General features: G+C 38.2%; 1 protein-coding gene across 1 annotated transcript in view; it reads right to left on the reverse strand.

Annotated features, from left to right (window-relative positions):
- Positions 1 to 17,595, reverse strand: part of LRIG3 (leucine rich repeats and immunoglobulin like domains 3) — a 48,484-nt gene that overhangs the window by 18,416 nt on the left and 12,473 nt on the right. The window contains exons 4-11 of the mRNA XM_065405894.1: positions 7,282 to 7,416; positions 6,453 to 6,596; positions 4,309 to 4,452; positions 3,853 to 3,996; positions 3,294 to 3,437; positions 1,370 to 1,450; positions 566 to 637; positions 131 to 202 (exon numbers count right to left, since the gene is read on the reverse strand). Of these exons, the coding sequence (XP_065261966.1) occupies positions 131 to 202; positions 566 to 637; positions 1,370 to 1,450; positions 3,294 to 3,437; positions 3,853 to 3,996; positions 4,309 to 4,452; positions 6,453 to 6,596; positions 7,282 to 7,416 (936 nt within the window). The remainder of the gene's footprint in view (positions 1 to 130; positions 203 to 565; positions 638 to 1,369; positions 1,451 to 3,293; positions 3,438 to 3,852; positions 3,997 to 4,308; positions 4,453 to 6,452; positions 6,597 to 7,281; positions 7,417 to 17,595) is intronic.

Raw genomic sequence — 17,595 nt, forward strand, 5'->3', positions numbered from 1 at the left:
AAAATCTATTGATGCACCATTTGTTACATGACTTCAGAATTGTTGCAATGAAAGGTTAATACTGAATCTATCAGTATCTTATATGGCTTACGTATTTTCTAATATGGAGATTTTAGGGGCAAGAACTTACAATTCTTCAAGTTTCTTCATTTGTGAAAATGCATTTCCTTGCACTGACATGATTGCATTGTTACTTAGATCTCTGGGGAAGGAAAAAAAAAAAAAAAATCAGAAAAAAATCCATTTTATTAACTCAAATAAGGTTAAAGTAAAGATTCAAGCTATACTTCGCTCCATTCTGTACTGATAATGTAGAGATCAGCTCAGTAACCAAAAGAACAAAGACCAGTTTCCATAGTATGCTGATGTTCACTTAAATATATAGCACTTTGAGCAGAATTCCTAGACAGAAAGTTCTTAAGAAGTATCACACTACTGATCAACAAGGTAAATCTGCTTCATTCAGACAGTCATGAGGTAACCTTGGTAGTCTTATATTTGTTTTGGTTAATCTTGATATTTGCTTTGGCCACTGTTGGGTTAAATATGAATTTCAGCTACTTACAGGTGTTCAAGTGCATCCAAACCAGAAAATGCTTTCTTTGTAATGGACCTAATCCTGTTTCCTTGGAGTATCCTGGAAATATAAATACTTAATGCAAAACAGATGCAGTAAAATAGGGGCATTTTTTGGAACTATGAAGAAAATCTTATACAATTGCTTTTTTAGGCAATTATTACTAAACTGTGACTAACGTTCTCCATTCTGCCTTTCTTGCTGCAACAAAATACCTCATCTCTAAAATATACCCATTTATTCTGCTTCAGTAACTATATAGATCATGGTATGATTTTCAAAGATGTTTAATGTGTACAGTTCAGTAACGTGGAATTTTGTTTTTTAAAATCTATAAATGTAAACATCTTTTCATTCCATAGCTGTGTATTTGGAATGACATCTTTGCATTATAGCAGAGCCATTGCCACTAGATGCTGGATTACTTTATCAAAGACTTCCCTTGGGCACTGTGCTTTTGTAATCTTTGAAAACACACCTCCCTTCATTTCCTATTACGAGCAATCCTAATTCAGTGTGAAAGGTTTCTATGCAGCAACTGCATGAATCTCCATATTGATAACATTCAAGAAGGATCATATTCTTCAGATTTTGTTTGACTAAAGAGCTGGTGTTTTGTTTTCTAGAAAAGGAGGCTTCAGTGAAGAGCAAAACAGTAAGGAAGTCACAAATTTCAGAGTAATAAAATTCCCAAGGTTGGGCTCCCTCACAGTATATTTTATCTGAGCTAGTCCAATATTAATTTTTTTTTAAGTGACTAAGAAAATCCAAAATCAGGTCAGTCATACTTACAGCATTCTAAGTTTGTCAAGTCCAGAGAATGCACCATTCATATCTTCAATAGTCCATGAGATTTCATTGTTCTTCAGATCCCTGGTTGAAGAGATCAGACCCAAATCACAAAAAGTACACTATATTTAAAGCAATTTCTAGAATGGTCTGTGTAAGGAACATTGTGCAATATAATAGCAATTTTAAAAGATGCTTGACCCAATTTGTTTCTTTTTCTAGTATGTCTGAAGTTCAAGGGCCTGACCTTTTTCACCACTACTTTAAAAGATGACAAGAATCAATTTATTTAAAAGAAATTCAAGGGCATCCAAATACCAGAAGGGAAAAGGGAAAGTGGGGATGGTAAGAAATGAGGGGGCCAACAGTTGTCATATCAAAATAAAACCACACCTAAGACAAAAGCTTTAGAGAGTCAGTTAAATATGATAACAGATGGATGTCAAAGGGAACAAGTTTCACACCCTTGGGCCACGACAGCAAAGGTGCGCGACCAGATCTGTGAAAGAGGAGTGGTGTCTGAGCAGAGAACTAGTAGGATAGGATTTAAGAAAAAACTCAGAACCATGTCACAGGAGAAGAATATACAGAAAGTCTGAACCCTAAAAGTAAAAAGTTTAATGTACACTTTCCCAGCCCTTGGAATAAGTTCAGCATGCATATAGCCAAGCTCTAACTTATTGTTCTGGCCATTGGAAATGTCAGTTATTAAACTGATAAGAACAGACAGTAGATAATGTTTTCACCCCTCAGCTCATAGAGAGCCTACACTGATGCTTAACATCATCCAGAGTATTACAATTTTAATTCATTCACACACTTCTCACCTCTCCCCCGAATCACAAATTTAGTAAAACAACATTATTTCAAAACCAGTGCTCAGACAAATGCTAAAGGATGACTAGCTGAATAACCCAAAGCCTTGATAATCATCAACCCCTAATCTTTAATGACCCACTGAATCTATCTATGTCTGGGCTTCGGCTTCTTCCCTCATGACATCTACCAAGAGGGAAACTCTTATTTAATTAGGTGGAACCTATAATCATGGTGCCTAAGATGTCAGCGCAAGGCTCACAGCAGTGCTGTCTTAGCCTTTCTGCCACTCCCTCTTAGCTCCACTGGGATTTGCAAGAGTCTCTGGAGCATGGCAGCTTCATGCTTTAGACATAAATTATGACATTTAGCAGTTAGGGTATTCATCTCATTAGATTTAAAGGCAACTTTTTTAAAAGGTTAGACACAGGACAGAGGATGGTCAGATTGCAGTCAAGTGACACAGGGGTTGACAGAACAGCTCCTCACAAATCCTTCCCTTAAAAGGCATGAGGTTGTGGGGAGGGGACAGGGATTGGGAGCAATGTTGGCAGAGCGGCCCTCCACATTTCCTTACAAGAAGTGCCTGGAGAGGAATGTTTCTGGGGGCTACGAACTGGATGTGAGGGAGGGAGCAGGACTGAGTCCGCCCCTCCAGTCTCTGAGGGGCAGCCAATTGCCAAGGCCACCCATGTGCATATAGCTCGTTTGGGGTGCACATGTACAGCAGATGCCACGATGCCACTGCTGAGAGCTAGTATTGTGCTCCCTGCCATGAGGAGAATAGAAACAACCATTATTAGTTTCCTTTTCTCCCCTCAGAGATTCTTTTAAGAAGCTTCCTTATGAAATCACTGTGACAAATAGGAAGGTCTGGGGATGTATAAATTTGTACACAACCTGTATTGCAAGAAAAAAAAAAACATACTACTACCCTGGATGAAATCTTACCAAAAAAAAAGAAACCATACTAAGGTCTAGGAAAGATTAAAACAAACTTTTGTAGTTCTGCACTTCCTTCAAAACAAAATAAAAGTAATTCAAGAAAAAAAATGGGTATATTTATGCACCATCTAGGTTTCTGACCTTAAAATAAATTATGTCAACTTACAAAGTCTTTAAACTGGAAAGTCCCCGGAAGGCACAATCAGCAATGTAGTTTACTTTGTTGTTCCCAATATACAGTCCAACTAGTAGGCTTAAACCAACGAAGCTTGAATCATCCAATCTTGCTAAGTGATTAAATGTTAAATCTCTGCAAGTTCAAGATGGAAAAATTTCTTTCAATGGTTGAGTATTTATTACTCATTTCTCCCTACCACTTCATTTTTTAAACAAAAAACCTTCTTAGTTGCAGCTATCACAAAGCCTCCTACACAATTTTTGGTTATTATACAGCTTGTGTATTATTTCCTGCTATTCACAAATGGATTTCTTTCATTTGAAAATTGCTGTGTCAAAGCCCTAGCACAAGTGCCATGGAGAACTGAAGCGGTCATGGTTGGGGCTTCAACTTTTCACAACAAAATATGACTATCTTGCACACACACAAAAAAAGCTGTTGTCACTTTGGAAACTTTGTTATGAAAAATTCACAGATCAGTGGTAAGCAGCTCATGCTTTGGCATGTACCCTACTCTCAGAACTGGAATAGAATAAAAGCTACTCACAGCTCGCTGAGTTTCTGGCAAAATTCCCAGGCATCGGGGCTGATCCTGCTGATGGCGTTTTGGCTGAGATGGAGCTGCTGCAACATCAGCAAGCCATAAAGCCAGCCTTTGGTAATCTCTGTTAGGTTGTTATGGTCCAGCTGCCTACAAAACACACACAGACAAAATGTAGGGTAAAAAAATAAATAAAGTGCATGCTTCATCATGGATCAGAAATTGATTGTGAGATGTTACTGGCTAGATATCTGGTTTTCACAGAATGAATATAAAAAAAAAAAAAAAAGAGGCATGCAGAGTTGCGAGAACTGCATTTACATATTATTAATGCTCACGACTTGTCAAACCAAACCAAAATATTTTAATTTGAAAATATCTTCACATTTGAACAAGCATGTCTATTTATTTTGAATTACACAAATTATGTCTCTTCTGAAAAGACTGAAAGTTTATACTTACAAGACTTCCATGTTGGTTAGTCCCCAGAAAGCTCCATCCATGAGTCTATTTACTCCATTTCGTTGCATTTTTAGTGATTTCAAAGCAGTAAGTCCTTGGAAAGTAAGCCCATCTATTTTTTTTATTTTGTTGCGATTCAGCTCCCTACATCAATACATTTTACAGTTACAACAGAGTAAGTTTACCTGGATGCCTGTAACATTTCTTCATCATCAGACTTTAAAACACCCACACTACACATAAAACAAAAGTAAACAAGATAAATGAGACCTTTTTACTGTAACACAGAATAGTCCTAGCACAGTTAATCTTAATGTATTTCAACTATAGAAGGACATGTGTTTGTTATTACATTGATTTTTAAATTTAAAAGGTCCAAGCTGGTTTAGGAGATAACAAATCACCTTCTGAAGTTTACATTTATTTTTAAGTTCTTGATGTTTAGTTAGCAGCAATTAGTGTGTAATCAGGGGGTTAAATAAAGAAGGATCCTTATAAAGGGACCAAAGTTGGTCCTCTGTTTTCTCCATAAGGACTACTGATCTGCCTCCCTAGGAGATTTCTGCTTCTACACCTTCCACCCAGAAACACAAAACCCTACACCTCCAACCTAGTTCACTTTTCAAATTTTTAGCTTTTCAGGAATTAAACCACCATCCCTGTAAACCTGCTCAATCACCCAACTTCTGCATCTGGGGTTAATGTACAGAAGCACTAAAGGAATCACACTTAATAGTGGACGCTGGTGTTTCCCTGCTCCTCCTCTGCCTAGCTTTGCAAGTCAAGGGGAACATGATTATGAGATCACACACAGTCATACAATTCCTTTGCCTCTACAGTGGTAAGTAAACACATTACCTAAGGTAATAAATCCACCTGCATAAGGATTGGCTTTCCATTCATCTGAATCCCTGCATATCAGAACAGGCAGGAATGACAGTTTCAGATGGATCTAAATGATCTCCGTGGTCCTCTCGATCTTAATACACCCTGAATTTTAAAGTCTACTTTCACTTCCATTGAGATCTGATTTAAACTGCTTTTCAATATCTGTGGATGGTACACAACCACCTTCCTCAACAGTGTATCCTCCTGCCTAGCTGCCTTTATTATTACATACTTTTTCTTAAAAAAAAAAATCAAATTAAGTTTTGTCCCTTAAAGAGGCATTATCAATTTGAAATCTAGTCAATTAAGAGTTATTTTGGGTATCACACTACAACTCCCCAAACTCATGTAAATCCCCCTGTCAATTTTTGTGGTTTCAAAGTCACATTTGCATACTAAGAAAGATGTATAGGAGACCCACGCAGCAGAAGAGTTCTATACAGGAGAAACACTGAAACTCGCTAAACACAAAGTACTATCAAATGCACAGAGAAAACAAAAAAGCCTCTTCTCTAATTCCTTTCATATATAATAGTTTTAGATATTACTTAAAAGGTAAAAAAAAAAAAAAAGTTCTGACAGAAGTAGATCATCAGTCAAGATGATGGTGTCTAACTTTAGGCTATTGCTCCCTGTCTTATTTTCTGAAAGCAAGTGATTTCTCTTCATCTGTTTTTGCCAAGAAAATACATAGAGGCTGATCTTGTCTCCAAGTTATGTATATTTAGGGCTAGTCTACACTGGCAATGCTAAAGCACTGCCATGACAGCGCTTTAACGTGGCTTGTGTTTTTTTAGAGAGCTCTCCCAGCGCTCTAAAAAAAAAAACCCACCTCCACGAGGGGTGTGGCTCCCAGCGCTGGTGCACTGTTTACACTGGTGCTTTACAGTGCTGAAACTTGCTGCGCTCAGGAGGGTGTTTTTTCACACACCCGAGTGAGAAAGTTGCAGTGCTGTAAAGCGCCAGTGTAGACAAGCCCTTAGTATCTCCTCAGGTGTCTAATTACTGGAGCATTTTTGCTGCCCTTGTGTATTTTTCTTGATCAGACAAATCCAATTTTAGCACAAAGACTATTCCCATCTCACCCATATGTGACAGTATTTTCTTCACTATAAGGCTGCAGTTACTAGAAGCTGCAGTACAGGTTCTCCGTGTCTGCCTCACTTAGTGTCTGGTTAAATTAAGGGCTAAAGTTCAAGCACTGCCAGCGCTGTGCAAGACCTGAAAACAATCAGCCAACTGTAGGTTGCACTTACAGGTGCTGCAGATGGGACAGTTTAAACATCTTTTGAGGGATGGCTGAAATTTTGTTTCTGTTCAGTTTCAATACTTGAAGTGTGCTAGACAAACTGTCAAAGGCACCTGGCTCCATGGAGGTTATTCGATTACTGTTAATGTACCTGTTGAGACAATGTCTAGGAGGTTAGATATACCATTATTTAATAGAATTTTAATACAAAGCAGGAAGATATAATGATCATACACTGCCTATCTCAGGGTAAATAACTCTTAAATTTACCAGATTAATCACTAATCTAACCACAGTCCTCACCAGTCGGTAATTGGAGGGCCAAGAGTTATGTTCAATTCTGTAAGAGTCTGCTGCTATCAGAGTTGACAAGTATGTTATCAACATATGCCCCGTAACTATGCTGACTAAATGCAGCTACGGATTAATTTAATTCTCAAATCAATGATACTGTAAAGATTCAAGAAATTAATAAAATTCGAAATGTAATTCAATATAATTAAACCCAATTGAAGATTTTTTAAACTTTATTTTGTAACATTTTTAGGCCTCAACAAGAGATATTTTGTTAACCAGTTTAGTCTTAGTACTTTGACTTTTTATTTTTTATGAACTAAAAGCTCTATTGCAACAGTCTATGTGCCTATACCAATGATCTATAATGGAACAGGTAAAGATGGGACTAAATATTTAAAGTTAGTATCAAACTGAAAAAAATACCGCCTCAGCACAGAGGCAGGATAGCTATGGTTTGCAATGACAACCAAGATAATTTGATGGCATATTCAACATTTTGAAAGCACTTTGGAAAAATTTAAAAATGAAGTTTTGCTTACAGATACTTGAGCTGCAAAGAAGGAAATGATGCAGTTTTCAACTCTGAAATATTATTGTTGCTCAGGTCCAAAGTCTCTAGAGACTGAAATGGTTTCAGATGTTCAGGCAAGATGCCCCCAATCTTGTTACTGGTCCTGCAATTTTAGTATATTAGTCAAAGATTCTGCCATTCTGGTGATAAACATTTACAAACACTACATCAACCTGGCAAAAACTAGTGCTCCACTCTCCCATAGAGAAATTAACTTTTCGGAGAAGAGATACTGTTCAGCAAGTTCTCTTTAGTAAAATGATTAGCTACCATCATATACCAAGTTACAATTCTGCATGTTCTGAAGAAACTTGTTTACCTGTATTTCCTTAATCATACTGCCAGGACAGAAAAAGAATCTACTTGTATTACAAGCTGATTACTGGGATTCATAGGTTTTAAGACCTAAAGGAACCACTGTGATCATCCACGCTGGCCTCCACAGTGCAGGCTATAGAATTTCATCCAGTAATTCCTGCATCATTTCCAAAAGGCTTGTGGTTGAACAAGAGCACATCTTTTTTAAAGCTATACAGTACTGACATTGAGCAATAGGACACTCAGCATTGCAGAGAAATTAGGTCAAGGTTTAACCAAGTCATACCACAATGTTGTTTTAAAATAAGTGTTACAAGAATGTTCATCCACCCAAACACCCATTAAGGACAAAGACCTAGATTAGAAGATAGATTGATCACTATGCACCACCACTGAGAGAGAGCAGCTATTTTGTAAGCGGAGTTGATATTTCAATTCATCTCAAGTAATTAAGAAAGAAACTAGTACATATTACATAACCCATATAGGAGTGTCTCGGATTTTGTGTGTGGTCATCACAACTAATGGTATTTCCTGTCTCCATGCACACTACAACAGTAACTTTGCAACTGGGTTAGAGACATTGGCATCATAGCCTGTCACAAGAAACATATTTTTTCTTTTATCATAACCATATTTCCGCATTCGTACCTGCGATTCTACCTAACCTTGTTTTTGTATTGGTGCATTCCAGGAAAATCTGAGCAGCAATTCTATGCTGCTTCAGTGAGGAATAGCGTGCCCAAGAGACACGCATAGAGATCAGAAGCAACAGTACACAGGGCAATACGTTCTGGGATATCCCACTGTAAGGAGCTAGGGAGGTGAAGGGGAGAATGGAGCTCAAATGGTTATAGGAATGTAACCATCTGCCAGTGTCCGCTCTTCGCTGGTTAGGTTCCAGTCTGCTTCAACCAGGTCTAGTTGAAATAGTTCATATACCTAGTTTTAGCAATGTTCAAAAATTGGGATTTCCGCCCCACCACCATTTAGAGATTGCATGCTAAGTGGTTTAAATTAAGATATTAACAAGTATATAGGTTCTGAAAAAACATTAGCAATACTGGCCTTAGATCAAGTGGTAGGCCACAGATTCTGTGGTGGTTGCTTATGCACATGAGAAGGGGTTACTACTCATTAGGACAGAAAAATCCAGACTCAAAAACTTAACCAGAAGTTATAGATTAATAGGCCCTCCCATTAAGAGTAAATGATCCTGCAGCCTCTCCAACATTACTCTCCTTCTGTATCATGTTTCATTCCTCAGGCTGTCTGGTAAAGGTACACTGCATTTTTTTTTTTTTTAAACTCTTAGCTGGAAGTATTTATAATAAATGGTAACAAATTACTTTAATAAAAAACAACAACAACCACAACCATCACGTCACTTTCACTGGCCAAATAAGGCTATGATTTAGATAACGGGTCATAGAGCCTTTCGTTTATATATTAGTTTGTTTATAAGGTAATTACTAACTAGGTATTAAAACTGCCAATTACTTGAGTGATGAATAAAATTTTCCTTGCAGTAAAAGTGTGCTCCAGCAGAAGCCAGCAATTTCCTGAACTGCACGCCTCCTAAATTGCAGTGTGAAAGTGTTCAGTTATAGACATGGCTTATACAGTGCTGTCTTTGTGTCAGTATTGCTCATAAAACAGAAATTCCTTACAACTGGCAGGATAATAGCCCCTGTATCACAAAGTTCAGTCATTTCTAATAGAACTGAATAAAACCCAAATACTATCTTCAGATTACTGCTTTAACTAACTGGCCCATTACTTGACATAGACCAGCACACAGAAAGTCTGTTTGTTTGCTTTTTGGGGTAGGGGAGAGGGGGACGGTAGTGGAGTCACATAAGGGGGAGAGAAAGTAAACTCATTTGTTCACGAAAATAGGGCTACATATCAGTGTTTTTATTACAACTCTATGTGGGTCAAAGACATGGTAACTAAGCTCCCACTGTGCATTATGTTGCCTCTTGACTGTGGAATATACTTTAAGATATTTGAACGCTTTACTACTGACTGCCCTCATTTCTTAATCCCACTGCCTCTTAAAAACAAACAAACAAAACCCCACAGTGAATTAAAAACTACCTGAACAAATTACACCAAAGGAATGGGGTTATATCTAGAAAAAATGACGAAGCTAACTTAGGCTGTAGCATAATAAAAGAAAATTTCTTAAGCTGCTATTTCAAATGGTACCTCAAACCAATCAGGTTATAGCTACAGATATATAGAGAGATTGAATGAAGATAAATGTTGGAGAAATTGTGGTCAAAGAAGATTTTATGCATATATGGTACACATCCAGCCATTACTGTGATGCAGTTTGTAACCAAGTATCACAAATTAGATATTTATTACCAAAATGATCCTTTGGTAATCCCTCCAGGGGCTTCTTAGCAGGAACAATCATACAAAGGAAATGAAGAATTAATCTGTCATCTGCTAATAGCTGCTAGGCTGATAGCTTCCCACTGGGGGAAAAAATAGTCCAACTCTAGAGCAATGGTTCCAAAAAAAATATGGGAGGCGTTCTTTATGGAAAAATTGATGTGCCATTTACATACCAAGGAAAATAGACAAAGGACTTTGATATATTCACCTGCAAAAAAACCTCTGTACACTTGCCCACTTTTTTAATATTGACATTTTATAGGCATGCCTTGTGTGAGAAAGGTGTATGTAATCAGAGATTTCACTCAATGCAATAAAAATCACTAGAAATGACATGTAGTGGGTAGTGTAAAGATGCTCATTCTGTAACACAGTAACACCTGTTAAAGAGAGATCAATGATTATACTACTGTATAATGTCTCACTGTTGTAATGATTACTGTATTGTCTCTGATATTTACCTGTTAAAACTTCTAAAATAAAGAGGTGGGGGGGGGGGGAAGGGGGAAAGAAACTGACTTTCTAGTGCTGGAAGCCTACTGAACCATTCTAATTTGATTTTCTCTTTATAATCATTGTAGCAAATTAAATAGTAAATTATATCAGATGCCTATCTTCCAAGTTATTTTTTATATTAATCACAAAGAACATTTTTGAAAACACAAGCCTAGCTAACATCTCAGAGGAGAAACAAACAATATCCTATATCTTGACATAATGAAGTACTAATAAAGTACAAGACTTTTCTTGTGGTGGCTGAAGAGGAGGCAAAGATACCAGGGGCTGGTCTACTTGCAAACACACCAAAATAACTAGCATTGAGGTTTGAACTCATATGTTTTGTTATTTAAGTGCACACACACAGGCTTGTACAAAAACAACAAAACGTCAGAATTCAAACTGGATTTAGTTAGATCCATACAAGTTTGTGTGTAGACCAATGCTAAAAATATTAATGTTAGTAACAGTTTAGAATGTGCCACGAATTAGTTTTAGATTAGGATTATTAAAAAAATTGCACATTTATCATCTCAGCATTCATGACTTTTACTACATCACTAATGTCCATGAAGTTTATAGCAATCCAATCAATCATGAAGTAATGGGTCATCCCATACAAAACAGCAGCTACAGCATATTCAACATATTGACTAGTACAGTTTCCTTGCCTCTGGGGGAAATAAAAAAAATGGGACAGCAACTTCCATATCTGTCTTGTAATGCCATTAGAGAAAGTATTTAAAGGATATATTTACAATGTAGCTGGGAGCTGTGTTTCCCAGGGCGGGTAGATAGACTTGTGCTAGCTCATCTTGAGCTAGTGTGCTAAAAATAACACTGTGGATGTTGAGTCACTGGCAGCTAGAAGCCCAAGCCCACCTGAGCCCGTTTCCAAGCCTGGGCAGCTAGCTCGAGTCATCTCCCATGCTGCAATGTCCACACTGCTATTGTTAGCAAGCTAGCTCACACTAAGCTAGTGTGAATCTGTCTACTTGCACTGGGAATCACACCTCCTAACTGCTGTGGGAACATATCCCAAATGTGCTGAAGGAAACCACTACTTTTTATTCCAAAGACGATGTCTAAATACCTACTGATAAATATTTTCAACCTGTATGCCATATGTTAAAGAAACACCTGTGGAACTCTGAACTCTTATCTAGGCTATGGACTCCTACTCATGAAGGCTGACATTTACTACAACAGGGAGAGAATTGGTGTCCTCTCTCTCACCCTTATGCTGAACTCTGTCCAAAGTCCCAATATGCAACATATTACTGTTCCCCCTTCCATCAGTAAAGTTCTCCTTCGAACCTGTTCTTGGTCCTTGTCTTTTGCTACACTCCTAGTCAGGCCTTACTTCATAATCTATTGAGAAGTGCGGAAGGTGAGGCGGGGAGACAGGCGGAGGTAGAAAAAGTGGTTAAAAAAAAAAAATCTAGTCACATTCCACTTGGCACACAATCTCCCCTCTTTGGTTCCCCCAGCTTCTCCTTTCCACCTTCACTGGTGCCTGCTCCTTTCATTTTGGCTGTTACCCTGTTCCATGGTTGGTTTCTTCTTCCAAGTCTCCTAGTGATGGCTCCCACTATGCTATGAGAACTGGGGCCCATGACAAGGAATAATGGGAGGAAAATAAAGAAAGGAAAATTTAAGCTGGAAAAAAAAAAAAAGCAGGACAATTTCTGTGCAATAAACTCCCAAGGTAAATGATGGGAGCCCGGTATTTTGTGGCACATAGAACTGCACAAATTACTGCAGCATTTACTGTGGCAAACAATTCTCCAGTGGCCACAGGAGAGAAAGAGAGACAATGATCTCTGACGCCTTTTCCACTGTTATGGGATCCAACTTAATAAGCACGTTAACTAGGATGTTTCTGCTAAAATTATCAGTAGTGTAATTAATAATGATGTCATTTAAACTGTCATGTTTCAAAGTTAACACCCTACTGCCATAAATAGGACTATGCACCTTTCTCACAACTGTGCACCTGACTGCAGCCTGAGACATTTATAGTTGGAACATTCTCTCTTCAGTCATTAAAATATTATGTTTATATCCTTAAGAGACACTCATATCCCAGAGAAGCAGATGCCAAAGTAGAGCCAGGACAGCATTCTGGCTCCCTTCAAGTCAGCTGATAAGTCTACAGGTCTGCTGCCTGGTTCACACACAGACACTTCACCCTCCTTGAGCCACATTGCTGCTTTCCTTGTGAGGATCTCTTCCAATTTCACATTCTGTGATATTCTTGACAGGCTTTCAGATCAGACTTCACAGCAGCCCTGGCTCTACGCATTTTTATTATGCCTATATTTGTGGTATCTAGGCACAAAAGTACAAAATTAACATTTAGTCCCCTCCTTTCTCATGCTAGTCTACTGAATGATCCTGGCTCCTTCCTAGGATGGAAGGAAGAGGCAGAGAGGATGTCATGTGAGTGGCCATGAGTTTCTGGAAGGGAAAGGTTTACTGATGCCCAAGCCAGGCATGGATGAGGGGAGGAAGGGAAAGGAGCTATGAAATGACACATACCAGGAAAAGTGTCCAGAGAAGAAAGGATGAGGGAAAAACAAAACACCCTCCCCCCATATTTTCACCCTATCAGAGAAAGCAATGGTTTACTACAATATTAGCTTTTCCCTTGCTAAACTACAATCTGGTGCCACCCTTTCCCCACTCCACTGAAGCTGCTTTTGTCAGTCACCACTGACTTAGCACTAAGTAGCAACAGCTCTTCATTTCCCCACAGGGTAGATTGCTCCCTTTCACAAACTATCCTCTCTCTGAGCTTCAGACAGCGTGCTTTCCCCTGGTTCTATGTCCACCTCCAGTCTCCACCTGCTCCTTTAGCGTGTCTTGGGGCTCCTTTTCTTCCCACTCCCTTTCAGGGTTTGTTAGGGCTGTATCTTCACCTCTCCTTTTAATGCCTTATTCCTGGGTGACCACATCTACCATCTCACCCAGACCTTGCCCCGCTCCATTTGGGCTCATCTGACACTTCTTCCTAGATGCCCCACCATCAAGTAAAATTTAACATGGCAGCAAATGAATTCATCACCTTTCCTCTCTTTTTATCACCACTGAAATTAATATCCTCCCCATTCCTTACACCTGCAGCCTCATACTAATTTTTAAATTCACTTTGTCCTCCAACACTAACGCTCACCAAATCCTGACAGTTTTCCCTCTATAATATCTCAGAAATCTACTTGATATCCTCTGTTATCTTTGCAAAAGCCCTTGTCTTGGCTCTGTTTATTTTATACCTCAGCTACGACAAGTTGTCATCTTCCAGACACGTCTTCCTTCTCCTGCCATTCAATCTATCCAAATTGCTGCCACAAAAAAATCCATCTTCCTTGTTTGCCACGCTGATCATGCCCAGTTCCTCTTCAAATCGTTTTATTTCTTTCCCCTTGTTCGCCACATTGAATTTAAGTGACTGCAAAACCTAGCTCCTGTCTACCTCTTTGCTCACAACCTTTGCCACATCACTCACTGTTCACCAGCACTCTCATTCTTGGGATTTTCTCCAAATCACACCATGCCCGAAACCCAGTCTGATATAGCTCTAGCCTCTTCTTCTTGAGTCCCTCTTCAAAACAAAGCTTTTCCAGAAAGCCTACGTATCCTAATCCTCTGCTTTCATCCGGCATTCTGGCTTTGAGACAATGCCATTATCTAGCAAATACAGGAGGCTTAAGACATCAATTTCTATAGAATTTAAGATTTTATTTTAAAGAAGTCATTTCTAGAACTCATACTTGTAAAGATAACCTTTGGAATGTGAACTGATGCTGCTTCCATCCATGCCTTTGCTATTGCAAGATGGCAAAGAGCTGGGTTCCTGCCAGTTTGGAGCCCTGGATCTCCCTGATACCTATCCCCTCCAGACAATCATCTTTGATGATTTTGTCCTCCTGCTTTAGGCATTTGTTAAGATTCTCTCATTAAGACATAGCCAAAGATGCATCAAATTGCCACCCTGATTCAAACACTGCCCCTACACATTGCCCATTACACTACATTTGAGCAAGTGTGGAGGTGGACAAACTATTTTGTATGTTTTCTTAAATTTGTGTAATTTCATTTGAGAATAAGATCTTGGAGCAAAATGGCCATTGTCTTAAAACAAATATTTAACTCACATTTCCATCTCTACTTAAGAAATGGACATAGAGTGGTAGTAGAAGATCATCTTCAAACATTTATAGGAGGTTACTTGGGCCTGGTCCACACTAACCCCCACACTTCGAACTAAGGTACGCAACTTCAGAAATCTAAGTACCTTAGTTCGAACTTACCGCGGGTCCAGATGCGGCAGGCAGGCTCCCCCGTCGATGCCGCATACTCCTCTCGCCGAGCTGGAGTACCGGCGTCGACGGCGAGCACTTCCGGGATCGATCCAGGATCGATTGCTTACGCCCGGACCAGGAAGTAAGTGTAGCCCTACCCTTAGATTAGATACATAGTTCAGCAAAGCACTTAAGCACACAATTTACTTTAAGCACATGAGAAATCTCACTGAAATTAGTAGGACTACCCAGGCATGTAAAGTTAGGCATGTTTAAGTATGCTGTATTTCAATGAATCAGGACCTGGATGAGACAATGCAAGTTCTAACATCTGAAGAACATTGTTCAAGTATTCCATCTAGGCAATCAGTAACACAAATACCTTGAAATTATGTGAACTTTTGATTGTTGATTGCCATATGGTTTTTAACATGGAAGCAAGGATGAGAATAGCTAGCTAGTAAACCATCCAGTAATCCTCGAGAGAAGCCATTTTTCATTCTTCCCAGTAATGGGACTTGGCCCTTAAAAATTCATATTAGCCAGAAGAATTAAACCGCCTAACACTGATCAATTTATGCACTTTTAGCTATATATCAGGCAACTTGTTTAACCGATTTAAACAAAAAACTTCTTACAGATAAGAAACAGCTTTTCTTCTCCATTTTTAAGAGTTAAAAGGCTAGCTAAAGGATAAATACCTTTTTAGATTAGATGGCTAGGTTGATTGCATCAAAGGCCCCAAGCACTCTAAAACCCCCATATGCAGAGAGAACTTTGTTATACTTTTGTCCACTGACATGCTTAGAATACCAGAGCATGTGGCAAAATTCAGATTGCCAAAACATAGTTAGGTCCTATCTACATCACATAATGGAGCAATTGCTTTAACCATCTCAAGGAACAATCATGTTGTAACTGGTTCCCTTGTCATCTGAATGTGTAATCCAAAAAGGACTTAAGTACACTGCCCACTGATGAGACTTTGGTGATAGCTAAAGTCAGAATCAATGGCAATGAGGCAAGCTAGAAGAAAAACATCTAACATGTGCAAAGATCAACCTTGGCTCCTCCTAGTCAAAGCTTAATTTCCATACTGATGGCAACTTATTTTTAAATTTCACAAGAGTCACTCACCAGGCCTGATAAAGACTGAAACCTAAAGACGCCTTGAAAGTTTACACAGGCTAGATAAGCAATGAGAGAAAAACACCTTTATAGAACTCATTATTTTGATCCATCACAGCTTTCTAGAATTTTTCTCTCTCTGAATATATATTTATAAAGCTAAGCAACTGAGACAATATTTTAAAAAAATCATTATTGAGTGCTGCAAAATTTTTGATTGCAATCAAAATAGAATCATTTTACATTTTTCCAATGCAGCAATTGATTTTAGCTTTTAGGTTAACATCACCATTACTGACAATTGCCCTATTAACACAAAAGATTAATAATTAGATGAATTTTAGAACAGCTGACCAGAAAGTACAACTCTCAACTTGATCTGGGCCAAGAAAGTTGGAATAGTTTTGTCAACCAACTTTTAAATTTAACCTTCCAACCTCTGTGACCACAGAGAGAGATATGACTAAAAACAACAACATGCACACAATAGTACAAATCAGCAAAAGTAATTTTCCCAAAAGTAATATGTATAAAAATAAAATGTTTGTATTTAAATTCAATTTCAGTGCATTCGGTAAACTGATCTAAAGCTCTTATTTTAACAATACTATCTGGAATGCAAGGGATTTTTTTTTTAATACTGAACATTGCCTCATTACCAGTGTGCTTGACAATCTGTGGATGCACAATCTTTCAACTCTGGGTCATGCATTCAAAGTAATTGCAGTCTGAAGACTGTCTGATGACCTTTAGAAAAATGACCATGTGGTTTCAGTCTAGTGCCTAGTAAAAACAAGTGGCTACATCACAAGAACTTCCATTAATACTGACACCTGACTGGGCCATCACAAAGCTCAGAATTGAATGGCCATGGTATTTAATGTGTTGAACCTCCTCCTAAAGGTAGCTTGCCCAGAACATGGTTGAAGAATGTTTTTAACATACTAGTCTGACAAATTGTATAGCTGATGCAGTCCATGCTTAACCTATCCTATGGATATAACAAAATATTTCAATCTCTCTAGGGTTGTCAATATGGCACTTTTCATAAGTTCTATATTAGAAGAAATATTATTCCACTTGAATCAAGTATTTTCTCATTCCTGCCAATGCTATAGAGACACTAAAGACATAGAAAAGTCTACAAATTACTTCACATATTTTGTCAGAACTTTTAATTTTCCAGTCTAGCTTTAGCCAAACTTGATTTTTGCTTGGTACGGGTAAGTGATTTACAATGGTTGTAACAAGAATTTTTCCATCTGAACTCATCAGCTCTGTACAAAAATAATAATAATAATAATAATAATCATCATCTAAGCTTACTACTTGAAGAATTTCACTAAGATTTCAGACTTCATTATTTTAAGATATTCTAATTGGAGTCTTTCAAGCTATATGCAATACACATCTCAGAATGTGTGGTTTCCTTATTGTGAGAGACAATAGCCCTTATACAATATATCAATGGCTTGTGAGTCCCTGAAAGACCCTTCACATTTTGGGTCTTAGCGTATAATTCTGATGTTGATGTATTTCTTTCTTTCTTTCTCTCTCTTTAAGCTCTAAGTCTATTTGTAAGTTTAGGTATAATAGGTTTAAGGCAAAAAAATACCCCCAGTATCCCA

The sequence above is a fragment of the Emys orbicularis genome, chromosome 1, assembly GCF_028017835.1.
Source record: "Emys orbicularis isolate rEmyOrb1 chromosome 1, rEmyOrb1.hap1, whole genome shotgun sequence".
In the NCBI taxonomy this organism is placed as follows: domain Eukaryota; kingdom Metazoa; phylum Chordata; order Testudines; family Emydidae; genus Emys; species Emys orbicularis.